We start from the raw sequence: 27068 nt of genomic DNA on the forward strand, positions 1-27068 counted from the left end.
ACCCTTATGGATCAATTATTATACCAATTGTTCTTTTCACCACTTCTAAAGAATTCTAAGGCTTGTCTGCCCAGACCAGGATCGAACTCTCTTGATTTTGCATGAGAAGTGAATTAGCTCCACATGTAAACGGAGAGGCTGGTGTTCTAATTTTGTCCCCAGATCTGGCCTTTTCATACATTCCTTTGAGATCCTTTAATAGACTCTGTTCTACTGATTGTCTAATAACCAGTGGTCCTATTTATATCACCTCTAAGTTCTTATACCTCTTAACTCCTATTTGTTATCTATTCTACTAAAGCCCACACTGTTTATCACTCCAAACTATGCTGGTTATTATAAACCATCCTGCACATCTTCATTTCTCAGCATAGTATAATATATTGTTCAGATATGATAAAAACACATTGCATCTATTTTTTTCATAATTAGAAACTGCACATATTATTTCTGAGATTGACCACTAACTCACAGTACCTTGCCAAGAAAATTTATTGTATACGGACATTGGCTGTTACAAATAACTAAAACATAGTAATACAACAAACAGTACTATGTCATACATACATGCAATTGGCTAAAACATTGTAATACAGCAATATAAATAAAACAAATAAGCAATTAAAATATTATAACGGATACCAGAATGTACTCATTCACTGTTTTAAATGTAATTAATAACTCCTTCGGAAACCTTAGATCTTATTTTCTTTGCTGCTAGAGCAAACAAAGAAACCATATGTGTTACGTGAGCATCGATGTCAGATAGCAGAAATTTGATTTTATCCTCATCCAAATATACCATAATAATAGATAATATTCCTACTAAAAATTTGGCCCTAGGACCATCATACAGGGGGCAAAAAAGGTTATAATGAGGAAAGTTTTCGGTTTTGAGGCTCCACAAATGCACACACATTGTTCCCTTGGTAGTCAAGAATATCTACCAGCCAGTAATGCCGTTGGCATGGGTTGGAAGCACAATGAAGTAAAAGATACCCTAATGTTAGCAATTACAATATTAGCTAGGTAGAGGGTTCTAGAGTGGTCATTTTTAATTAGTTTATACCATGGCACTGCTTTTGATTTTAAGATTACTGAATGATCTATCAAAGTATCAGCCTTATAAACCCACTCTCTAAGCTGGTGATTATCAGTTGAGACTTCTAGAAGGTTATCTGTGATGGAGTATCTTAAGAGAATACTATTCAAAAATCCTTGGTGCTTAGAATCTTTGGATAACAATAATCTAAAAGATTGATGGCATAATGAATTAGGTCCAAGTAAATTAGTTCTCTTCCAAGATTTTAAAACTGCTAAATGAGCCCGGGCCCTGAGAGAAGGCAATCCTACTTCCACTCTCAACAGGGCTGCTGGAGACTCTCTAGGAAGAACAAAAATGCACCTTTAAACTATGGACTCTTTGGTGTGAGCTGTCTTGAATTTTATGTTCCCCTGCGCCACAGGCTTTCTGTACAAAAGTCAGTTAAAAAACTGGTCTGTGTGCCGTATTGTGAGAGAGTATGTCAATGTGGTTCTGGCCAAACAGACATTCTTCAGTATGCTTTGTTTAGCTGTGACTTGCTCAACGAGGCTAGAGACAGATGGATAAAGCCTTTTATCCAGGAATCTGTCTCCAAATTAGAAATTTTGAGGGTTATTTTAGCAGGGTTGTATTGTAATACTGCATTGGCAGTTGCCAAATTTCCCCCCCAGATAATTAAGATAAAAAAAATATTTGTATAGTTTTTTACTGGTCTGATTGACTGTACCAATAAATGTTCTATTAATTTCTTTATGGGCTAGTTAGATAGTTACTTTTTTTTTTTTTAATCTCAGTGTGACATTGTTCAGGGCCAAATTGGCCATGTGAACAATATCATTAAAGTAAAGCAAAAGCTGGTCTGTGAACTTTTTCAGATTCCAGTCACAGCTTCCACAGCCATGTCTAAAAAGACACAAATGCAGCATCTAACTGTATGCATTATCTCCACAGTAGATATACAACACTTTCCCCAAAATAATGGACTTCCTACCTGGGCCTCATAAGACACTTCTGTCAGGTTGTGAAAAATTGTTTGCCTGCTTCCATGAGAGGGTGGAGGCCCACAAACAGACTTTGGACCCTGAAAACCCCCGTGATTATATTGACTGCCTCCTGATCAAGATGGAAAAGGTAAGGGATTTATAAAGTTTTTCATGTTTTTCTAACTTTCAAATATGATAAAAGGGTTCTCTCAAACTCTGACTTCAGTGGTCACAGGGTGTTGCTGGCTGTTTTCAGATTATGTCCTTGGTATTAAAAGCTTTTTTCAAATATCACTTGACTATTTACCTGGTATGTCAAATCCTCCAGATTATATAAACTGCCAATAAAAGCTTTTGAAGTATGCTAACCCGCTGGTGTAAGGAGTGCCAGCCAAATTAGGTGTGTGCATATTGATATACCAAAATAAAAACAACAACCCCAAATTACCTTTTTAGTATTTTGGGGTGTTTTTTTTAACCAATATGGGGAAAATGCAACAATCAAGAGATCCAAAAAAGCAGACCCTGAATATTACCGAAATTTCTAGGCTGAAAGGGCTCAGGGAGCTGACTAGCTCTGGCTACACCCCTAGAGCAACCCACAACCATGCTGGTGCAGGTGCCTACTCCATGGCTGCACTGACGGGTGGCTGCTGTGGAGCTGTACCAGTGCCTGAGAGTGACTGAACAGTGCTGGGAGCCTGCACCAGCCTAACAGGCCCTTACGCTTACATATCTTGGTGATACACTGTTGATAAGGTCAGTCAGCTCCCTCAGCACTTTTGGGCTCCCCCCTTAGAATTGCTGTATTAGTGAGGTAATTCAGTTAGAGTTTTAGGCTAGTCTTTGCTTTAATTCTTGGAGACCTTTTCTTAATTTCTGGCAGCAAACAATAATCCACATTTCAATATATACTTTGTTTTAATTGTTTTCTCTCTCAGTACCTTCTAATCTCTACTGGAGTGGGGGTAATTGTGTGGTTTTGAGTTATAAAATTTATAAATAGACAAAATAAATTAAAAAGCAAAAAATGGATAAGCTGCTGACCCAATTTTGTACATTATATGGTCCTGATAAACCAAGGCCTGCTGAGCAAAACCCAACATGGCTTCTGTAAAGGTCGGTCCAGTCTCACTAGCCTATTAGAGTTTTTTGAAAGTGTCAATAAGCATGTGGACAGGAATGAGCCTGTGGACATTGTGTATTTGGATTTCCAAAAGGCTTTTGACAAAGTACCCCACCAAAGACTGCTAAGCAAACTTCATAGTTATGGGATAAGAGGACAAGTCTTCTTATGGATTGGGAGCTGGCTGAAAAATAGGAAGCAGAGAGTAGGAATCAATGGTCAGTTCTCACAATGGAGGGATGTGAGCAGTTGGCTCCCTCGGGGATCTGTGTTGGAACTGGTGCTTTTCAGCCTGATCATCAATGACCTGGAGTTGGGGTTGAACAGCGAAGTAGCCAAGTTTGCAGATGACACCAAATTATTTAGGGTGGTTAAAAGAAAACTGCACCGTAAAGAGCTCCAGAAGGATCTCTACAAACGGGAAGAATGGGCATTAAAATGGCAAATGAGATTCAATGTGAGCAAGTGTAAAGTGATGCATATTGGGGCAAAAAAATCCCAACTTCACATGTACACTGATGGGATCTGTGTTGGCAGCGACAGACCAAGAAAAGGATCTTGGGGTGGTAGTGGATAGCTCAATCAAGATGTCAACCCAGTGTGCGGCTGCTGTAAAAAAGGCAAATTCCATGCTGGCCATAATTAGACGAGGAATTGGGAATAAAACTGCTGATATCATACTGTCCCTGTACAAATCTATGGTGAGACCACACTTGGAATACTGTGTACAGTTCTGGTCACCACACCTAAAAAAGGATATTACAGAACTTGAGAAGGTGCAGAAAAGAGCAACCAAAATGATTAGGGGACTAGAGCAACTGCCCTATGAAGAGCCGTTAAAACTCTTAGGGCTGTTTAGCTTGGAAAGAAGGCGGCTAAGGGAAGACATGATAGAGGTCTATAAAATTATGCATGGTTTGGAGAAAGTGGACAGGGAGAAGTTTTTATCTCTCTCCCATAATACTAGAACGCGGGGTCATCTGCTGAAGCTGGAGGGTGAGAGATTCAAAGCAGATAAAAGGAAGTATATTTTCACACAACACATAGTTAAATTGTGGAACTCCCTGCCCCCAAATGTGGTGATGCTGCCCTCTTGGAAGGCTTTAAGAGGGGAGTGGACATGTTCATGGAGGAAAGGGGTATTCATGGCTACTAGTTAAAATGGATACTAGTCATGATGCATATCTATTCTCTCCAGGATCAGAGGAGTGTGCCTATTATTTTAGGTGCTGTGGAACACAGGCAGGACAACCCTGATGCAGTCGTCTTGTTTGTGGGCTTCCTAGAGGCACCAGGTTGGCCACTGTGTGAACAGACTGCTGGACTTGATGGGCTGAACCAGCAGGGCTTTTCTTATGTTCTTATGTTCAACACAGGCTCTATGATACGAGAGATTTCAAGGGTTTCTCTATATTCAGAAAGGAGTCCAATAATGCAAGTAGTAAAATTAAGTAGGGTTACTGCCCCTTGTAACTGGATAGAGTACGAAGAAGCTATTGGCACAAATGTATTTTCTATTGTATTCATGGGAAATAGGGCTGTTGATTCGGTTCGGCCCAAACCGAAAAACAGCCGAATTTCCCCTGATTCGGCTGTTTCTAGTTCGGGACGAACCAAACTCAAAAAGGGCGGGAAAACGGGGGAGCCGAATTCAGCGAGTTCGGGAGTTCACAAATAAATTCGGCAAATTCGGGGCGCAGCAGCATAACCGTCAGTAAGCAGCATTCTCCCCCAGCCAATTGGTGGCCAAGCTGGGTCTTCTTCTGGCTAATCAGTCAGGATTGAGTACTGGAGGAATCCGCTGCTGCGTGGCCCGGCTGGGGAGAGAGAGAGGAATCCTCGTGGGGGGGAGCGTGTGCACATTTGCTCCTTTCCGTGGCTGCAGGGGACACATTTTTGGGGGTAGAGACCATAAACTTTCAGCGGAGCTTCAGACGAGCCTTCTTAAGAGATCCCCCATGTTTTGTAAACTTTAGGTCAGGGGGTCCCGAGATATGGGCTCCACCCCTTTTCCCCCTTTTCCATTTCCGTGGCTGCAGGGGGCGCTTTTTTGGGGGTGCAGCCCCAAACTTTCAGCATAGCTTCAGACGAGCCTTCTTAAGAGACCCCCCAAGTTTTGTAAAGATGGGTTCAGTGGGGGCAGAAATATGGGCTCCCCCCTTTTCTCTTTCCATGGCTGCAGGGGGTGCATTTTGGGGGATGCAGCCCCCAAACATTCAGCATAGCTTCAGACAAGCCTTCTTAAGAGACCCCCCAAGATTTGTAAACATTGGGTCAGGGGGTCCTGAGATATGGGCTTTCCCCTTTTCCCTATTGGGATGAATGGATCACCCGATCCTGTATGCATCTCCAGAGCGGCAAATCCAAGCCAAAACCTCCCGTGCTTAAATAGAATCGTATTGGACTACCCAGTCCTCCCAGCCCCTCCTGATAGAACAGAAGACAGGCACAGTAAGACCCCTTTGGGGGCTTTAATCTATATTTTTTCTCCTGTGTGTGTGTGTGTGGGGGGGGAAGCAGAGTCTGTGTGTGTGTGGGGAGGGAGCAGTTTCTGTGGGTGGGGGGGGAAGCCAAAGGGGTTTTTCACCCATTCTGCTTGGTGTGTGTGTGCCCCCTCGAGTCTCTCCCTGGTTTGAGGGGGGGGCTTCAGTTGTATGTCCTCAGGTTTTCCCTCATTCATAAGATCGGTTAGGTCTATTTTGATGCTTGCTCAAAACTGGTTTTCAAATGGTGGCTTAAAGAATGCATTTGCCTGGTCCCGAGTCCGAATCAAAAGGGGAAAGTCCACCCCCTCCTGCTCATTATGCATAGCTAGCTGCCTCTGTCCCTTTCCATGGTTTGCAAACTCCCAGGTGTTGCTTTGCATGGTTGCAAAGGTGTTGCTTTGCATGGCTGTATTGCTTTGTAGTTGTGTTGCTTTGCAGTTGTGTTGCTTTGCAAACTTCTTCGCACCTGCCCCGCCCTTGCTCCCCGCAGCTCAGCTGTTTGTCGGGGCTGGGAGCTTTGTGCGTGGGCGGCAAGCTCTGCTCAGAGATGCACATTAAGTGTGGGGGGACCCCTTTCAGGGCCCATATCTCAGCCCCCCCTGACCCAATCTTTACAAAATTTGGGGGGTCTTGCAAGAAGGGTCCTTTGAAGCTCCGCTGAAAGTTTGGGACCTCTACCCCAAAAAATGCCCCCCGGAGCTGCGGAAAGGCGCGGTTGTGTTTTTAATGGCTTTATTTGGCCGAATTTTTTCCCTGAACTTTGAATTCGCGCCGAATTCGGGAGTTCGGACTTCGGCATATCCCGAATCCAGACGGGCCAAATTCGGCCGAATCCGAACTATACCGGTTTTTTTTTTCAACAGCCCTAATGGGAAACCACTATTAAGTTGATATCCTAAATCAGCTGGTTATATTACCTTTGTTACAGAATCCAACTATGAAAAAACACACTTTTCTTTCCATACCCAATCTCTACTTCTTGTTCAATTTTTAAAATTCTCCTCTTTCCTTCCCAACTAATTTTACAGGAACAGAACTCTGCTGATGACTTCTTTAGCCCTGAAGAAATAATTACCTCTGTTTTTGGCATCTTCACTGCTGGGACAGGGACCACAAGCAAGGCCTTGCTCTATGCCCTTTTTGTGATGGCCAAGCTTCCTCACATTCAAGGTATATAGAGTCCAGAAAACCACAAAGCTGTTGGAACTCTTTTGGGCCGCACCGCGAATACATAAAGATCTGGAAAGACCACTAAGCCTGGGGGATCAAGGGTTTTTTGTAAAGGTTTTTTTAGAGAACTCTTCAGTTTGTGAGCTCTGTGTACCATGAAGTTGCTGCACACTCCTCATTTATTTAGTTCTTTTTGAGGGTTTTCAGGAAACTTTCTTAATGGCCACTGTATGAAAGGAACAGTCTAGAATTGCCTTCTCTGTGTAATTTCCTACCCTGATCGATGGAAGTGAACCACAAGATGGGCAGCTGATATATTTATTTTGACTATATGAGGCCTTTTGTCACTATGAAATGAACTGCCGAGTAATCAACGGGTGGGGATGGTTTGACTGTTTAAAATGCGGTATGTGTTTGTAAGTAAGAACTGTTGAAAGTGAAGGACTTTGCGCTGTCTCGTAACTCCAGACTTCAGAGTTTCTACTGCTCTGCTTGCTATTCCTTTGAAGTGTAGATTGGTACTCTCAGGGAAAACATCCTCTTTCACACCGTTTTCTCCCTACACCACTCTCTCTTCTCCATCTTGGCACCATAAAGGTAGGGCATGGATCCTGCATCTCCATCCATCCTAGTTAGTTAGACTTGATTAGAAACCACTCTCTACCCTATCATTTTTATAATGGAGTTCCTTACAATAAAGGAGGCATATTAGTTTGCAAAGATAGAGGCTCTGTGTGTAACATCTTGTGGCAAAGAACTGTGTATTCTATGAAAAGTGCATTTTTTGTCTGTGCTGAACCATTTACCAATACATTTCATAAGATGATCCACAATTCTAGTAAGCAGATGATTTCCGTCTTCACCAGTTCCCCACCCCATAGTTTGATATTTTAGAGATTTATTGTTTTGCAAACCTCTGCAATATACCCAGGGTCTTTTTCCTAAGCTAAAAAGCTGAAAATATTTTGGTGACATGAACATGTCCACTTTGGGAAGCAAATTCCCAAGTGAGAGATATTTTCCTGCCCATTTCCATCTTGGCTTGTCACTTCAAAGAATGAGTCCCATGCCAGTTGTATGTATTTAAGAGAGAATTTGACCTTTTGCTTTTGAAATGAAAAAGTCCAAGGTTAGATACATGGGAGAGAAGGGAGCTTGGAATGTGAGAAGTACATATTCTGAATGTTATTCATTGCAGCAAGAGTCCAAGAAGAGATTGATGAGGTGGTAGGTGCCAATCGCGCCCCTAGCATGGAGGATCGTGTGAGGATGCCCTTCACCAATGCAGTTGTCCATGAGCTTCAGCGTTATGAAAATCTTTCTTTAGAGAATATCCCACGTGAAATGACTTGTCGCACAGTATTCAGAGGTTTCACCATCCCCCAGGTAGGATGACTTAAGAAATTATTATATCTTTTAAAGAGAAAATGAATAATTTTTTCCTTTATAATTTTTTTAAATTTTAAACTAACAGATTGCAAATACACAAATACAAATTCACAACATACATTATAAAACATAAGCATACCATTCTACAAAACACATAACACATAAAATATTACATAGGGTGCCTGGATCGACTATTAAATTATTATTGCTACAATCTATTTGATTTTATTTCTTATTTTCTTAGTTATACATTCAACATTAACCATACACATTCTATTTGTATTTTTCTTAGCATATAAAAAAACTACATACTATTTCATATCTAACTTTCTTAAATATCAATATTTTACTATTGGTACTCCTTATCCTGAATATTGTTATTACGTTTGTATACTTGTGTGTGTGTGAAGTGCCGTCAAGTCGCAGCCGACTTATGGCGTCCCCTTATGGGGTTTTCAGGGCAAGAGACTGGCAAGAGGTGGTTTGCCAGTGCCTTCCTCTGCACAGCATCCCTGGGTATTCCATGGTGGTCTCCCATCCAAATACTAACCAGGGCTGACCCTGCTTAGCTTCCGAGATCTGACGAGATCAGGCTAGCCTGGGCCATCCAGGTCAGGGCTTGTATACTTACTTACTATAATATTCTTTAATATAAAGATATAAATAATTAACTCACCTACTCACTCTTAACATGCTACATATATTGTTCTCAAATCATGAATTTATTCACTATATCAACTACACTTTGAATAATGAAAGGCTACAGAGGCATTACATATTCACGTAATCATCATATGATTTCCATTTCTTTCCCACTCTTCAATTGATCTGTTATTTAGTAGATTTGTCAACCTGGCCATCACTGCATACTCTGCTATTTTGTCTTGCCATCTTTCTATTTCCGGTGTTTCCAGTGTCCCAATGAGTCGTCCCTCAAAGGCTGTAACAGCCCTGGAAAGGGCCCTGCCCCTTCTGCTGACAGAAACAAGGCTTGAAGGCAGACAATACTGTTATGTTTGCCTATCAACTCCCCAATGGCCACTGAAAGGAAATCCCTTTTTTAAATGTTCTTTCACCTTTTTACCTTTCTACAATGATTTTTTTTCAAGTTATCAAATTGTTGCAAGTAATGCTCTCTGTCTTCTCTCTTTGAAGTACACCATGGTTGTTCCAGTGCTTTCATCTGTTCACTTTGACCCGCTCCAGTGGGAGAATCCAGAGGAATTTAACCCAGGACATTTCTTGGATGAAAAAGGCGAGTTCAGGAAGAATGATGCCTTCATGCCTTTTTCAGCAGGTAACCACAGTGACCTTTTTTCCGTAGTTGGGTGTGTGAGACTAGCCGGAGGGTGGGGGGGAAGAGTATGAAGGCAGTGGTCCTGTGCTGTCAGAAGACAAGTTGTGGGGTTAGCATCTCACATAATTTTTCCTGCCTTTTAAATATATATATATATATATATATATATATATTATTTTTCAACAATGATAACATATTCAGTTGACATTACCTTCCATATAATATAAAAAAAGACTGCAACAAATTCTTAGGCATTTGTCTTCAACAGTAAATCAAATATAATATAATGAACTTCCCCACCGACCACCTCTTTCCCATCATTAAAATGGTATCTCCTTTGTATTAATATCTTTTAATCCTGATACTTTGTTATTTTAATATTATAATTCCCCCTTATATTATTCCTCTTCGTAAATGATAATAACACAATAATATTAATAAGCAGGGAAAAAAGTTAAAAAACCATTAAAAAAACCTACACATAGTATATTTAGTACATTATTTTCCAAGCCTTCATCTCTGTCAGTTATAGTGGATTAGATCTTAGAAAACTTTATAATCTAAGAAAAAAAAAACTAATTTAATATTGTAATGGTTCTACTCCCCCCTTCCCTTTATTTAAAAAAAACAAAAACAAGTTAGTATTCTTCCGGCTTTCTAGCCCTTCTTTTTAAACTTTTCTTCTTACTGGAATTTCTGCTGTTGTTTGCAGACTTTCTCCAGTTGGTGTCTTGTCTATGGCAATCTTCACCCCTTGGTCCTTGGGCTGTCTGTTCTTCTTTTTGTAATCCTGTAGTAAGTTCCATCAGCTCATTGTTTCTTGTTAAGAAGTTTTTAGCATCTTCAATTGAGTTGATAGAATGTTTAATCTGTTTGTAGGTGAAGGTGAGTCCTTGTGGCAGCAACCAGGAGTATTTTATTCCTCTTTTCCTCAAAATCTCAGCAAATCTTTGTAGATGCTTCTCTTTTCAATCAAATGGCGTGGAATGTCTTTAAGAATTATTAACGGTGTACCATCTACAGAGAACTGATTTTCCATATGGAGTTTCATGATGTTATTTTTCAACCTGATGTCATAAAAGGAGATCAGGATCTCTCTGGCTTTTGCATTCTGTACTTGAGTTGACAGGGGGATTCTGTATGTTTTATTTATTGCATAGTCCAATTCTGATTCATTTAGTTGAAATATATTAGCAAGTGACTTGATGATAGTCTGTCTGGTACCCCACAGTCTTTCAGGTAAATTTCGTATGCGTAGATTAGATTCTCTGTGTTGCAAGTCCAAAACTGCCAATTGGTCCTTCACTCGCTTTTCCTGGGATTGTAAATCTTCAGTTTGTTGAGCCTGAAGTTATTGTTGACTGTAGTCTTTGTTAGTCTGGAGGTCAACAATAGCCATGCAGTCAACAGTCAACAATAGCCATGCAGATTAGCTTTGGATTTCACACATTAACAGACCACTTCAGGATACAATGGTTCCATATTAACATACCACACCCTCATTAGCACATTATCTTGATACTTACAGGACAATGGTTAGCACATTACCTTTGTTACTTTTTGCAGAACAATGATTCAGCTCAAACCCAACCCCTTTCTCACTATATATTACTCTTCCTACACACTTGACACTGTCCTTCAGTGTTACTCCTCTGAAGATGCCTGCCACAGCTGCTGGCGAAACGTCAGGAAAGAAAATACCAAGACCACGGTTACACAGCCCGGATAACCTATGAGAACCAATGAACTCTGACCGTGAAAGCCTTTGACGATTCAGATCTGATTCAGCATATATTTAGGATTTTTTAAATTCCTTACCTTTACATCACTGAACTTCATTTGCCACGTTGTTTCCACCTACCCAAATTCCAACCCATAGTTTTTCATAATCCACCTTGGTTTCCACCTTCCTGGATAATTTCAAATACTCCATGTGCACATTTCATACTGCTTAGCCCCAATTCCAAGTCATTTAGAAGAAGAAAAAGAGTTGGTTTTTATATCCCAGTTTTCTCTACCTTTAAGGCTAAGGGGGGACATGATAGAGGTCTATAAAATTATACACGGTTTGGAGAGAATGGACAGGGAGAAGTTTTTCTCCCTCTCCCATAATACTAGAACACGGGGTCATCTGCTAAAGCTGGAGGGTGAGAGATTCAAAACAGATGAAAGGAAGTATATTTTCACACAGTTAAATTGTGGAACTCCCTGCCCCAGGATGTGGTGATGGCTGCCCACTTGGAGGGCTTTAAGAGGGGAGTGGACATATTCATGGAGGAGAGGGGTATTCATGGTTATTAGTTAGAATGGATACTGGTCATGCTGCATACCTATTCTCTCTAGTATCAGAGAAGCATGCCTATTATTTTGGGTGCAGTGGAACACAGGCAGGATGGTGCTGCTGCAGTCGTCTTGTTTGTGGCTTCCTAAAGGCACCTGGTTGGCCACTGTGTGAACAGATTGCTGGACTTGATGGGCCTTGGTCTGATCCAGCAGGGCCTTTCTTATGTTCTTAAGGAGTCTCAAAGTGGCTTACAATTGCCTTCTCTTCCCCTCCCTTCCCCACAACAGACACCTTGTGAGTAGCTGGGGCTGAGTGAGTTCTGAGAGAACTGTGACTAGTCCAAGGTAACCCAGCAGACCTCTTGTGGAGGAGCGAGGAAAACAAATCTGGTTCACCAGATTAGAGTCCATTGCTCATGTGGAGGAGTGGGGAATCAAACCCAGTTCTCCAGATTAGAGTCTGCAGCTCTTAACCACTACACCACGCTGGCTCTCATGATGAAATTATTTAGCAATACCAATCCTGTGATACCCCACTGCTCACTTCCCACTGTCCTCTTATTCCATGACTGCTAAGATTACTCAGGAGTCTTTGGTGAGGTACCTTGTTTACAGCCTTTTAAAAATCCAAATACATAATGTCTACTGAAGCAACCATATAAACATGGTTGTTAATCCACTCAAAGAACTCCAGTGGCTGGCAGCTAGCAGGAGTCTGGGGGCAGGGCCGGGGAGGGGGGTTGCTGTTATGTGATGGTGTCACATCAATTCCTGGGAAAACCCAGAAGTTATGTAATGACTCTAGGAATCACCATTTTACTATAGAATTGTCAGTGATCCCTAGAGAGGTGTGACATCACTTTGCCCTGCTACATATCCTTCCCCAAGTGCTTTGAACTCCAACAACAGAGAGGGAGGGTGAATCTACATTTTTTTAAAATGGCGTGTGCAGGTAAAGGAAGCAAAATCTTATTTCTTCCCCTACCTTCCACGAAATTTTGAAGCATTTTTCTCATAGCTAGACTCTAATACTGGAATATTCCCTGAGATCCTTACAAACAGGCAAGCTGCAGTATGCAAAATCAGCGTCTGATTCGAAGTTCACCCCATATGCTTCAACATTGGACTACATCACACAGGCTGCAATAGTAATGGATACTGACTGCAATCAATAATAATATTTGTATTACTATCACATAACATGGGTCGCCATGAGTTGGAAGCGACTTGACGGCACTTTACACACGCACACACACACACACATCACAAAACAATTCTGCAAAAAAAATTTGGTTGGTCTTGAATATTGTTTGATGCTTACACAAACAGTATCCTATCCATTTTGATCTGGTTATGTGCCTCACATCTAATATATAGTGATAGTACTTGAAAGAAGCCTTTTTATAAACGTGGACTGCAAGTATACTCCTCACTTCCAACTCAATGATTAGTCTACAATATCTGATATATGAAATATTTGTGGATATATTTGTATAAAGTAAATCTCTGATGTCTGTTTTATTCAGCGGAAGCTTTTAGCTTGACAATAGTTATTGCAGTAGTCAAAAAGCATTTAGTGATTTTTTAAAAAATAATTTTCTTTGACCAACTGAATATGTGTTACTTGGTGATTGTGCTGTATAAATTAGTTTAATGATTTATCTGCCATATTGGTAAAGGGATTAATGTATAGCAGAGCATTTTTAATGGTTTGTGTGATCTACTGGTTATTGGTTCTTGTAGGTTATCCGGGCTGTGTAACCGTGGTCTTGGAATTTTCTTTCCTGACGTTTCGCCAGCAACTGTGGCAGGCATCTTCAGAGTAGTAACACTGAAGGACAGTGTCTCTCAGTGTCAAGGGTGTAGGAAGAGTAATATATAGTCAGAAAGGGGTTGGGTTTGAGCTGAGTATTGTCCTGCAGAAGTAATGTGCTAATCATTGTCCTGTAAATATCAAGATAATGTGCTAATGAGGGTATGGTATGTTAATATGGAACCATTGTATCCTGAAGTGATCTGTTAATGTGTGTAATCCAAAGCTAATCTTCATGGCTATTGTTGAGTGTTGTCTTTGTTAGTCTGGAGGTTTTCAGAACAGGAAGCCAAGCCTTATTCATTCTTAAACTCTCCTCTTTTCTGTTAAAGTTGTGCTGATGTTTATGAATTTCAATGGCTTCTCTGTGCAATCTGACAAAATAGTTGGTAGAATTGTCCAGTCTTTCAGTGTCTTGGAATAAGACCCTGTGTCCTGTTTGTGTCCGTCCATGTTCACCCACTGCTGATTTCTCAGGTTGGCCAAGTCTGCAGTATCTTTCATGTTCTTTTATCCTTGTTTGTATGCTGCGTTTTGTGGTCCCGATGTAAAATTCTCCACAGCTGCAAGGTATATGATATACTCCTGCAGAGGTGAGGGGGTCTCTTTTGCCTTTTGCTGATCGTAACATTTGTTGTATTTTCTTGGTGGGTTTAAACACTGTTTGTAGGTTATGTTTTTTCAAAAGTTTCATCCCACTCCGACCCATCGTGAGCGCCATTGGTTCCCCAACATATGAATTAGCTAGATATTTGACCACCCTTCTACAGGACCACATTGGAAAAACCACTTCTTACATCAAAGATTCAACTCACTTCATCAACAAAATCAGTCCGTTGAGACTCAATCCACAGGATATATTAGTGAGTTTTGATGTTGTATCCCTCTTTACCAAGGTTCCAGTAAAAGACACAATCTCATTGATTAACCAGATTTTTCCAGAAGATATAACAGCCTTATTTCACCATTGTTTGACCACAAGTTATTTCCTATGGGATCAAGAATTTTATGAACAGGTTGATGGAGTAGCTATGGGAAGTCCACTCAGTCCAGTAATAGCAAATTTTTACATGGAATATTTTGAAAAGCCAGCATTAGAATCGGCACCTTACAAACCTACAGTCTGGTTCAGGTTCGTAGATGATACATTTACCATTTGGAGCCATGGTGAAGAAAAATTAATGGACTTTCTAAACTATCTTAATAATATCCATCCAAACATTCAGTTTACCATGGAAAAGGAAATTGAGGGTAAACTCCCATTTCTTGATACCCTTGTCATCCGTAAAACAAACTTTCAGTTAGGTCACAAGGTCTACCGGAAACCAACTCACACAGATCGCTACTTACACAAAAACTGCAACCACCACCCCCCCGACAGAAAAGAGGAATAATCAAAACATTAATGGACCGTGCAAGACGGATCTGTGAACCACAGTTTCTCAAGGAAGAAACTAATCATCTAAATCACGCACTGCTAGCAAACAGCTACTCCAAGAATGAAATCAGCAGGGCCATTAAACCAAACAAAAATCTGAAAACTCAGGAAAAACAGTCTCCCATAGGAAAGGTATTCTTGCCATTTATTAAAGGAGTCACTGATAGGATGGAGAAACTTTTGAAAAAACATAACCTACAAACAGTGTTTAAACCCACCAAGAAAATACAACAAATGCTACGATCAGCAAAAGACAAAAGAGACCCCCTCACCTCTGCAGGAGTATATCGTATACCTTGCAGCTGTGGAGAAGTTTACATCGGGACCACAAAACGCAGCATACAAACAAGGATAAAAGAACATGAAAGATACTGCAGACTTGGCCAACCTGAGAAATCAGCAGTGGGTGAACATGGACGGACACAAACAGGACACAGGGTCTTATTCCAAGACACTGAAAGACTGGACAATTCTACCAACTATTTTGTCAGATTGCACAGAGAAGCCATTGAAATTCATAAACATCAGCACAACTTTAACAGAAAAGAGGAGAGTTTAAGAATGAATAAGGCTTGGCTTCCTGTTCTGAAAACCTCCAGACTAACAAAGACAACACTCAACAATAGCCATGAAGATTAGCTTTGGATTACACACATTAACAGATCACTTCAGGATACAATGGTTCCATATTAACATACCATACCCTCATTAGCACATTATCTTGATATTTACAGGACAATGATTAGCACATTACTTCTGCAGGACAATACGCAGCTCAAACCCAACCCCTTTCTGACTATATATTACTCTTCCTACACCCTTGACACTGAGAGACACTGTCCTTCAGTGTTACTACTCTGAAGATGCCTGCCACAGTTGCTGGCGAAACGTCAGGAAAGAAAATTCCAAGACCACGGTTACACAGCCCGGATAACCTACAAGAACCAATGAACTCTGACCGTGAAAGCCTTCGACACTACTGGTTATTGTTTTATTTTAATTAATGGATTATTAAAACTCATTTTTAGTTTTGTTTTTTATTTGTGTATATTATTTTAGGATTATTTATTTAACCCTTTTGACTATTTGATCAGTTTTTTTGTGTTAAGTTTTCCCCCTTTTCTTTTTGACTCTGCAAACTAATCAGTCAGGAAAACCCAGAGATCTTGCCCCCTCCCCCTAAGGAAAACACTTTGTATGCTCTTATCAGCAAAACCCAGCAGAGACAGGCAAAGACTAAGTGCAAAAACGAAAGCCCTTGAACAAAACAAAAGAAAATCATAGGCTATTTAGACGGGGAATTTGTTTTTGTTAATTATTATAATTATGAAACACCCCATTTTCATAATTCTTATAATAACAGCAAGAGAAATTTACAAGTTATTGCTGTCTGTCATCTGTCTGTCATCTGTACGTCATCTGTCACCTGTCTATCAATCTCCCTTCTATCAATCTTCCATCTATCTTCCTATCATGTCTCACTGTTGATAAACGGTTTATTTAGAATTAAACCAGAACATGTTCCAGAATTCTTTGTGTTGTCTTAGAAGACTGTGGAAAGATTTCTAGGAAACATTCTCACTTGCTGTTTCTTTTTCCTCTCCCAGGAAAGCGGGCATGTCCAGGGGAAGCACTGGCTCGGATGGAACTCTTCCTGTTCTTTAGCACTCTTCTCCAAAACTTCACCTTCCGGCTGGCTACAGATGATACAGAGAGGGACCTGAGGTCTTCGTTTACGAAATACAAAACCAATGATGTATATCCCCAAATCCAAGCCATTAAACGTTCAGTGTGATTTTGTGGCGAAAAATACACTGATGTGATGGGAGAGGAGGGAGTAAAACCAGTAGTTTTGAATATATTCATAGGAATTCATACTGAAAGCATGACAATAGAGTTGCCTCAGAATCAGAGTTGGATATGTATATATTACCAGCACAAATTATATGATTGTAAGAGGTAAACAATTTGGGCTATTCTAAGCATGTGTTTGATTCTTGTGGGGAGGTTCAGAATCCCATTACTTTCCCTGTAATGTATTTAAGAGCACCTTGCGTTTCCTGAACTTGCACTGCTAAACTCCTCCTGAGATTAGAGGATGAAGCTCTGGAGGAGGTGGTGCAAGAAAAGGTGGGGGATCAGAAGCAGGTTTGAGGGAAGGAAGAGATGTCTCCATGCTATGGTGCTCCTGAAAGGCGCTGAGCCTGAAAGGCACCAAGCCTCTGCCAGAACTTTGAAAGCAATAAACTCGTGCTAAACCCAGTGATGACTATACAAAAAAAATAGCACTAATGATTAAATGGAAACTCTACAAACAATAATTATATGCTTATAACAATAAATGATTATATATATCACAAGCCATTAGTGTGTTATGTATTTTTATCACAAACTGCAATGCACTATATATATGCTCTTAGAGACTCTTAAACACTAATATGCAAGGTTACAACAGTAATACACAGAAGTGCAAAAATTACACCAGCAAAACAATAGCAACCAACTTTGCATAATGCAATTGGCAAGGTCCATGAACACACAAATAGTAACCGGATGGGTTCCAGCGCAATTCAATGTTGCTGAATTGGAAGTAGAAACATGTAGACGAGATTGTAGTGAGACCAAATAACGTGATGGGGTTCCGGTAAAAGACCCTTTTCACCGAGGTTTCTTCAGTCGTGGTCTTCCATACAAAACCATGAACTTGCGCAAAATACTGCAAACAAAATCAGGTATGGAAACACTTGTCTTACTCTAACACATAACATAACAACCAACCTACTTAAAAATAAATCATACCACATCAATGAAGTAGAAAATCTAGTGTCAGTCTCTTTGAACAGATGGTATAGTAGCCTGACTCAAAGATTGTAACCACCAAGACCTCCATATACATGCTGATTGTACACAGGTGTGTACTCTGTCAAACTCTTAAAGGTACAGTACTAAACGACACAAAGACAACAGGTCAAATCTAAGGAAGAATTTAGGTCATTAGGTGCCAAAGTGTTTTTTTTTTTTATAAATATTTTTATTGATTTCTGATATTAAATGGGGATACAGGAAAGGAAAAAGGGTAAGGGAGATTATTAACAAAAGGAAAATACATGTTTTTACCCCCTTAACAGGATTCAAATAGTCAACGTTTTTTAACATGTCATACTTTGTCTCCTTTATTTTCATAACGTCTAAGTAAAATTAGAAAAAAGAAAAGAGCAGAAAAAAATTTTATCATTGTTTTATGGTTTGAATAAATTTGTAGAAACTGTGCCATTTGTCTTTATTTGAATTTTGGGTATCTGGTTGTAAAAGTTCTGTTAGATGCGCCATTGTTATGAATTCATATGCTTTATCAATCCAGAGTTCAATTTTTGGTATTTTTTCTGTTTTCCACAGTGAGGCTAGGACTATTCTTGCCGCTGTTATTAGGTATTTTAATATAATCTGATGATCTTTACTGCATTCGACTGGTACTTTACTTAGAAGAAAGAGTTTAGGGTCATATATAATAGGTTGGCCAATTATAGTTTCTATATTCTTATGGATTTTTTTCCAAAATTTTTGGACTGATGTACATGTCCACCAACAGTGATAAAAAGTGCCTCTAGCTTTCCCACACTTCCAACACAAGCCTGATGTTGAGCTGTTCATGTTCTGGATGTCGCTCGGCGTTATGTACCACCTGTGTAACATTTTCAGCCAGTTTTCTTGAATTCCTTGGCATAGAGTAAATTTAAGGTTGACACGGAATAGTTGTTCCCATTCGTCCGTTGTTATGATCTCTTTGAGATTTTCCATCCATTTGATTTGGCAAGATTTTATTTGTTCGTCTTCCGTGTCATATGTCAGTAACAATCGATAGATTTTGCCTAAAAGATGATCTGTTGGCTTGCTTATCAGCTGTTCGAAATCTGTTTTACCTTGTAAGACTCCCCGCGTCCAACAATCTTCTTTAAATCTTGAGATTAGTTGGTAATATATCAGCCAAGACATCTGCAGGCAATCATTTTGTAACTCAGTTAGTGTCTTGAGAGAGCCATCTGTTTTTATCAAGTCCTGATATCGTATTGTCCCATACGTTTTTCTATCAGTTACAGAGCCATAAACATTAAAAGGCGCCATCAGTAGTGATCTTTCAAAAGTCAATCTGGGTTTCAATTTTCGCCACACTGCTATCATATTTTCTACTGTTGGATGGCCTCCCATTTTTTCTAGGCACGTCTTCCAGTTTTTTCCCCATAGTAAATGATGTACTCCACCTTGTAGATTTGCCAGTTCTAATTTAGTAGTTCTTTCGTTAGTTTGCAAAATCCAGTCTTTGATCCATACCAAGGTCGCTGCTTGATGATATATAGTTAGGTTTGGAAGGGACATACCTCCTCTTTTCTTTGCATCTGTCATAATTTTAAATTTTATTCTTGGACGTTTTTTGTCCCAAACAAATCTATTAATTTTCTGTTGCCAGGATTTTAATGTCTTATCTGGCACTTTAATGGGGATTGTTTGAAATAGAAAATTAAATCTTGGCAGTACATTCATTTTAATTAGGGATATTCTGCCCAACCAGGAGATTTTTAGTTTAGTCCAAGTTTGAAGTTCACATTCAATCTTATTCCAGACTGTTTGATAATTATAGTTGTATAGGTCCTGAGATTTTTTTGGAAAGGTTATTCCCAGATATTTTATTGGTTTGGTTGATATTGTAAATCCTGAAGTGTTTATTATTTCTGATTCTTCTTCTTTTGTTAGGTGTTCTAAGAAGATTTTTGTTTTAGTCTTGTTAAGTTTGTAACCCGCCAGTTGTCCATAGACCTGGATATCGCTCATAAGTTCTTTAATGCTAGAGTTTGGTTGCGAGATTGTGAGCAAAACATCATCAGCGTATGCTCTGATTTTAAATTCTTCTCCTTGTACACTTAGGCCAGTTATTTTCTGATTTGTTCTAATTTTATTTGCCAGCACTTCTAATGTTAGATTAAATAACAAGGGTGATAGAGGACATCCTTGTCTCGTTCCTTTTTCAATATTAATATCTTTGGTCAGGGTGCCGTTTATTATAAGTTTCGCTTGTTGATCCGTATATATACTAGATATCCAGTTAAGTAAGTTACCGTCGTGTCCTATACTGTGGGTCACCTGTCTTATAAAGTCCCATGAAATATTGTCGAAGGCTTTCTCCGCATCCACGAAAATAAAGGCCATTTTCTCTTTTCTATATTTCACAAGCTCCCGCGCGTTAATCAAAAACCTGATATTGTCCGCCATATAACGTTTTGGTATAAAGCCTGTCTGATCTGGATTTATCAATGTTTCTACGTGAGCTAACAGTCTTTGTGTAATTATTGTTGTGAATATTTTATAGTCTGTGTTAAGCAATGAGATTGGCCTATATGAGGAGGGTAAAGTTGGATCCATTCCTTCTTTAGGAATAAGCGTTATGTATGCTTCTTTCCAAGAGTCTGGTACCTTCTTTTTCTTGTATATTTCATTCATTACTTTCACTAACATTGGAGCCACTTCTTCCGTGAATGATTTATAATATATAGCCGTAAAGCCATCTGGCCCTGGCGTCTTTCCACTCTTCAGCTTTTTAATTGCCTGTTTCACTTCTTCTATAGTGATTTCTTGATTTAAACAGGCTATATCTTCCTTGGAAAGATAGTTCAGATGATTTTGTTGAATGTAAGTTTTTGTTTCCTCCATTTGTTCGTTTTGCTCGTTTTTTTTATACAGTTCCTTAAAGTATTCTAGGAAGCACTGTGCTATTTCATCTTCCTTGTGTGTTATCTGCCCCTTCAGTCTTGCCGCGTGAATTGTTCTTTTTTGTTTTTCCGTTTTGACCATAGCTGCCAGGTACTTGCCCAGTTTATTTGCGTGTGCAAAATGTCTTTGCTTTATAAATTTTAATTTTTTTGCCATTTCCTCTGTGTAGACAAGATCAATTTCGTGTCTGATTTTTTTAAGTTCTCTCAGAATTTTTTTGCTATTTGTTCGCTGGTGGATTTTTTCTAACCGAGCAAGATTGATTTGAAGATCTGTCATATGTTTTTCCCGCTCTTTTTTATTTTTTGAACTTAATGAAATATAGATACCTCTCATGTAAGCCTTTGAACAGTCCCAAATTATTGCTTGGCTCATTCCTTGCGTTTCATTTCTCTGTAGAAATTCCCTGAGTTCTTCACGACCTATGTTAAGATCTTTCTCTTTGTTGAGTAATGCATCATTTAGCCTCCATCTGAATATTTTCTTCTTTTGATGCTGCCATTTTATTGTTATTGGGTTGTGGTCTGACAGAATCCGAGGTAGTATTTTGATATATTCTAAATTTTTCATTAAGGTAGTCGACGTCCAGCACATATCAATTCTGGAAAAGGTTCTGTGTCTATCTGAATAGAATGTGTAGTCTTTGATATTCGGATTTTTAATTCTCCAAATGTCCAACAGATTGAGGCGTTGCATATCTAGTTTTACATTTTTAGGAAGCTTGCCACTTTTTTGGTTTTTTGATCTATCCAATTTGGCATCCAGAACTCCATTCATGTCCCCGATGATGATGATCTCATATTCCACTTGTTCTTCCAGTGTTGAAAAGAGTTCCGTAAAAAATTTTCCCTTTGATGTCGACGGCGCATATATAGAAGTTAATATTTTTATTTCCCCTGTTGGAAATTGCAATTTAAGTGTTAGCTGTCTGCCCTTGGTGTCCTTTATAGTTTCCAAGACTTTAATAGCTGGATCTCTAATATATATTGCAACGCCCCTTTTTTTTTCTAGCGCTGACGATGTGTACACTGTACCGAGTCGTTTATTATTTAACAAGTAATTGTATTTTCTTTTTATATGTGTTTCTTGCAGACATATTATATTCGCTTTGTATTTAGAAAGCGCGTGAAAGGTTTTATTTCTTTTTTGTGGTGTGTTCAAGCCATTTATATTAATAGATATTATTTCTAAGCCATCCGTCATGTTGTGTTCTATTTGTAGGCTGCCGCCTCGTCCAATAGGCTTTTTTGGTCTGTCGCTGAGTGTCTCTTTTTGTTCCGTGGCGAATTTGTTCCATCAGTTCTACTGTCTTTTCCTTTGGTCTTTGTTTTGATTTCATCCTCTAAATCATAAGCTTCATCTATTGTTCGTATTAGGACCCTGCCCGAGGGGAGTTGAACACTTAAGAAGTATGGGCCCACCCACCTATATCTTATCTCCCGTTCACGTAATAGCTTACGTAGAAAGTCGAGTTCACGCCTTCTTTTCCTTACTGAGAAGGGTAGGTCCGGAAAGATCTGTATTTCTTTACCTTTATATACTAGTGGGTCAGCTCTGTGTTTATTCAATATGTCCTCTTTTATTCGTTTATTTGCAAATTTTATAAGAATTTCCCTTGGCAGTTTGTTTAAGGTTGCGTATTTAGAGTTGACTCTATAAATTTCCCTGATATCCACGGCTTCTTCATCGATCTCAAGATAGGTAGCGAGCAGCTGGGTCATAGTTTCTTCCAGACTTTCTTGAGGCATGTCTTCTGACACTTTTTGGAAACGCAAGTTGTTCTCACTTATTTGCATTTCCGTTGTGGCTAATCTGTTTTCTGTTTCTTCTGTCCAAACTTTATATTGCTGTTGTGTCCTTTCTGTCTTTATTTGTCTTGTTTTGAGTTTTTGGATGTCTTCTCTGTTATCCAGTATGTCCTTAGCGTTTTCCTCTATTTTTTGTTTAATGTCCTGGAGTCCGGTCACCAATTCCTGTTTGACTGTCTTTACTTCCGTCTGTACTGTCCGTACATCAGTTCTGACCGAGTTACATTCCTTGGTCAACCTTTCTAATTCTTTATTTATCTTGTCCATTTTACTGTTTATTTGGTCTACTTTTGCTTCTAGTCTTTGTTCTGTTCCAGTTAACTGAGTTGTCAGAGCCGTCAATTGGACCGCCAGTTTGTCCAGAGCCTTCTCCATATTAGCCTCAGCTTTGCTAGATCTGTTCTGTTGAGGTTGGAGGCTTGTAGATTCTTCTGCGCTTTCGACCTCTTCTTCCTTCTCCTCTTCTTCCAAGTATTTCCTTGAGGTCAAATTACTAGCTTTATCTGTTTTTCTGTTTTTTTTTCATTAAATTGTATCTATATATTTTTCTTCTGGTTTGTAATTCTGTATAGTTACCAGACATGCACAACTATAGAAGGTAAGAATTAATGGCTTTTGTTTGTTTGTTTAGATGCTAATCAGTCTTGTTTCAATATTCAAGTATTCAAATCAGATCATTTATATAACAATTAATTGCTTAAAACCACATTGATTTTAACACATACAGCTGGGTATTTTAGATCATTAATTATTAAATTATTAATTGTTTGTATAAATTAGGCTCATTAGAATTCAATAAGTTCATACATATCCTTAGTTATCACCAAAGTATTTAGTTATTTATAACACTTCCTTTCGCCTTTAATTTATATTCTATATTGCAGCAGAAACCCCAATTGAGAGTGGTTTCTTCTCCCCCCCCTATTTAGGATTGTTTGGGCTAAACGCTGAGTATTCTGGGAGTTGTAGTCTTTAGCAGGGCCGGTTAACGTCACCGGAACTGCTGCAAGTTAATCTTGCCTGCGCCACTAGTTTCTGCCTCCTCGGGAGTCAGCGGGGGCTTTTGTACTCCAGGGACCTTCCTCTCGAGTCGTTGCCATCCCGTTTGTCTTCCAGCCCTCTCTGTCTGGAGTTTACTGTCCCTTTCTAGACCTCCAGTTTTTGGGGGTAGCTTTCATCGGCCGACATCGCCGTCCTGGTTTTCTCCTGCTTCTCCGCGCCGCCTCGCCCGTCCTCGGCCAGCTGCCTTCCTTCGTCAGCCCGCTGCCGCCGCCGTCACCAGCCACACCACTGGTCTCCCCGCTGCCGCGGCCAGTCTTGTCGCCAGTCCTCGGCGCCCTCTTCCTCCCCGGGGGGCTGCGCCGCCGTTCTCACCCCACCAGACAGTTCCAAAAGACCATCCAAGACAGCCGGTAAAGAAAGGGGAAAAAAAAAAGGAGTTAGTGAAGCTCTTATCAGTCAATAACCTGATTGTATTATTTTCTTTTATACCGAAGGCTAGGGGGGTAATATTCGAAATAGAAAGGAAAGGGAAGGGGAAGGGTTGGGGGGGGTAGTCAGTTGGGAGGTCGGAGCTTTGTAGGACTTGCCTGAAATTAGCTTGCTGGTACGTCCAAAACCCCTTTTTTTGGGGTGGCGACGTTCCTCCTCTCATTGAGAGTTGAGATTCAGAAATAATTTCTAACTCAGGGCTAAAAGTATCGAGTTTTTAGCCACAGCACAGGTAATTTTCACTCCCGCTCCCGAAGGTGCGGTCACTCCGCCATCTTGCCCAACCGGATCTCTCATTAGGTGCCAAAGTGTTGAATACAAATATGAATCTGGCTTCCTGTTGTAGCAGGATCTTGTCCACATTTTGCCTAACAAATTGTCTGTGCTGCAACTGCCACACTATGAAGAACTGAAAATCGGAATCAGAATGCTTCAATTGACTTAAAATGCTGACCCAATGGGACTTCCATAACCCTGTTGAGGATCCTAGACCTATACGGTATTCGACAGGCCGAGAAGCCTTGTCTACATGGCAACATATAATGTATATAACATTCTTGCTATTACATGCTGGCGGATCTTGAATGAAAATCCCGACTTCTCACATTTAAATTATTTTACTGGGAGTGAAAGAGAACAGACCAAACAATCCCCATATTTATAATGGCCAGCTGGTCTAGATGCTGTCCATGTGTGTGTTATGTCAGTGTGGATTAATTGATCTCTAAATGAGGAGGTTCTTTTATATCCAAACCTGGGTGGGTTCTCACAGCCCTGTATACACCTGACTAGATGCCAATGCTTGTGGACAATTCTCTGAATGGGTTCTTGTAGGTTATCCAGGCTGTGTGACCGTGGTCTTGGTATTTTCTTTCCTGACGTTTCGCCAGCAGCTGTGGCAGGCATCTTCAGAGGAGTAACACTGAAGGACAGTGTCTCTCTCTTCAGTGTTACTCCTTCAGTCCTTCAGTGTTACTCATCTGAAGATGCCTGCTACAGCTGCTGGGAAACGTCAGGAAAGAAAATACCAAGACCACGGTCACACAGCCTGGATAACCTACAAGAACCAATGAACGCTGACTGTGAAAGCCTTCGACAATTCTCTGAATATCCCTAGTCAGTAGAATGTACTGCAAGAATGAAGTAAGCACATTATTGTAGCCCTGCTTCTGATGTTAAGTAAGCTGCATCTAGCCATACTCCCTGCTCTAAGTCTGGATTTTGACATAATGGACTCTGGGTAGCCCTTGGCTCTTAAGGAGACACTCAAGTCTGACACTACCTTAGCAAATCCTCATTTGAAGAGGAATTCCTTTTTAGATGAAGGAATTGCCCATATGACAAATTATCCTTCAAATGTCTGTGATGGAAAGACTCATAATGGAGTAAAACGCCTCTATCTGTGGTTTTTCTATATGGGCAAATACCCATAGTACGATCCTGTTTAACATAGATAGTAAGTATTGTCGAAGGCTTTCACGGTCAGAGTTCATTGGTTCTTGTAGGTTATCCGGGCTGTGTAACTGTGGTCTTGGTATTTTCTTTCCTGACGTTTCGCCAGCAGCTGTGGCAGGCATCTTCACAGGAGTAACAATGAAGGACAGTGTCTCTCAGTGTCAAGTGTGTAGGAAGAGTAATATATAGTCAGAAAGGGGTTGGGTTTGAGCTGAATCATTGTCCTGCAAAAAGTAACAAAGGTAATGTGCTAACCATTGTCCTGTAAGTATCAAGATAATGTGCTAATGAGGGTGTGGTATGTTAATATGGAACCATTGTATCCTGAAGTGGTCTGTTAATGTGTGAAATCCAAAGCTAATCTGCATGGCTATTGTTGACTGTAGTCATGCAGATTAGCTTTGAAGAAGCAACCAAAACAGCCTAGTCAGGGGGAGGCCAGGGAGACGTGGGACCCTATGCCACTAAACAGGGGTTTCATCCTCCCTCCTGCATTTAAGGATGACGAGGATCCTCCTGGTATTCACCTTCCCAGGAGAGTAAGGGAGGATATTCTCAATGGCTATTATATTAATGTCTTCTCCCTCATAAAGCCAGAGGAGGAAGAGGGCCGAAAGTCCCGGCCATCCTCAAAAGATAAGCGAAAAGACAAGGCAGGTTTTGGGGACAGGTCATTTGATAGGTGGATGGCTGGTTTTACCATTTTTGCTAGTGTCATTGCTTCTTCTTACCCTGAAAGGGCATGGCACCTCTTAAATTACCAGAGTAATGTGCTCAAGGCTAGGTCTTTGGCAGGTGATTCTGCTGCCTTAGAGTACGACGAAGCCTTCCGTAAACGGGCGTCTAAGAATCAGAGGACTCGATGGGACCTCATTAATAGCAATTTATGGCTACTCAAAGTGGGTCCATGTATTACGAGGCCCAGAGTTGAGGTCAACAGAGCAGCATGGCCTACCAAAAATCGTAGGGATCCCGATAGACGTATCTGCTGGGATTTTGGGATGGGAAAATGTCAACGAAAAGTATGCAGATATGACCACTCCTGTGAGGTGTGCTTCGGCCCCCATCCCCGTTCCACCTGCCCACGGGGCGGCACTTCTGGTCATCAGCCCTTTCGGGGTGGCAGGTCAGCCCCTTCAGGTAGCAAGAAAGATAGCAGTTCCACCAATACCAACACCTCTGCTACCAAGTAGACGCGGTCGTCTACAGGGTCTGGCCTGCACTCCAATTAAACTGGATAAGTTAAGATCTTTGTTGGCTCATTATCCAAATAGGGCAAGAGCTTTATATCTGTTAAAGGGCTTCTCCGTGGGTTTCCGCATCCCTTTCTTTAACGCTAGACCTCCTATGTTATCGGGCAACTTAAAATCGGTCATAGATATGCCTGATGTAGTCGCTCAAAAAATCAACAAAGAGTTAGACTTGGGCAGAATTGCAGGCCCCTTTGCGTTCCCACCTATCCCCAACCTGAGAGTATCTCCTCTGGGAGTAGTGCCCAAAAAGACACCTGGGGAGTTTAGG

General features: G+C 40.3%; 1 protein-coding gene across 1 annotated transcript in view; it reads left to right on the top strand.

Moving 5' to 3' along the window:
• The window catches only part of LOC130482752 (cytochrome P450 2C20-like), a 45009-nt gene extending 28184 nt beyond the window's left edge, over positions 1 to 16825 (top strand). The window contains exons 5-9 of the mRNA XM_056855601.1: positions 2000 to 2176; positions 6669 to 6810; positions 8009 to 8196; positions 9355 to 9496; positions 16638 to 16825. Of these exons, the coding sequence (XP_056711579.1) occupies positions 2000 to 2176; positions 6669 to 6810; positions 8009 to 8196; positions 9355 to 9496; positions 16638 to 16825 (837 nt within the window). The remainder of the gene's footprint in view (positions 1 to 1999; positions 2177 to 6668; positions 6811 to 8008; positions 8197 to 9354; positions 9497 to 16637) is intronic.
• The last annotated feature ends 10243 nt before the right edge of the window (positions 16826 to 27068 follow it).

This window comes from Euleptes europaea, chromosome 1, assembly GCF_029931775.1.
Source record: "Euleptes europaea isolate rEulEur1 chromosome 1, rEulEur1.hap1, whole genome shotgun sequence".
NCBI classification, from domain to species: domain Eukaryota; kingdom Metazoa; phylum Chordata; class Lepidosauria; order Squamata; family Sphaerodactylidae; genus Euleptes; species Euleptes europaea.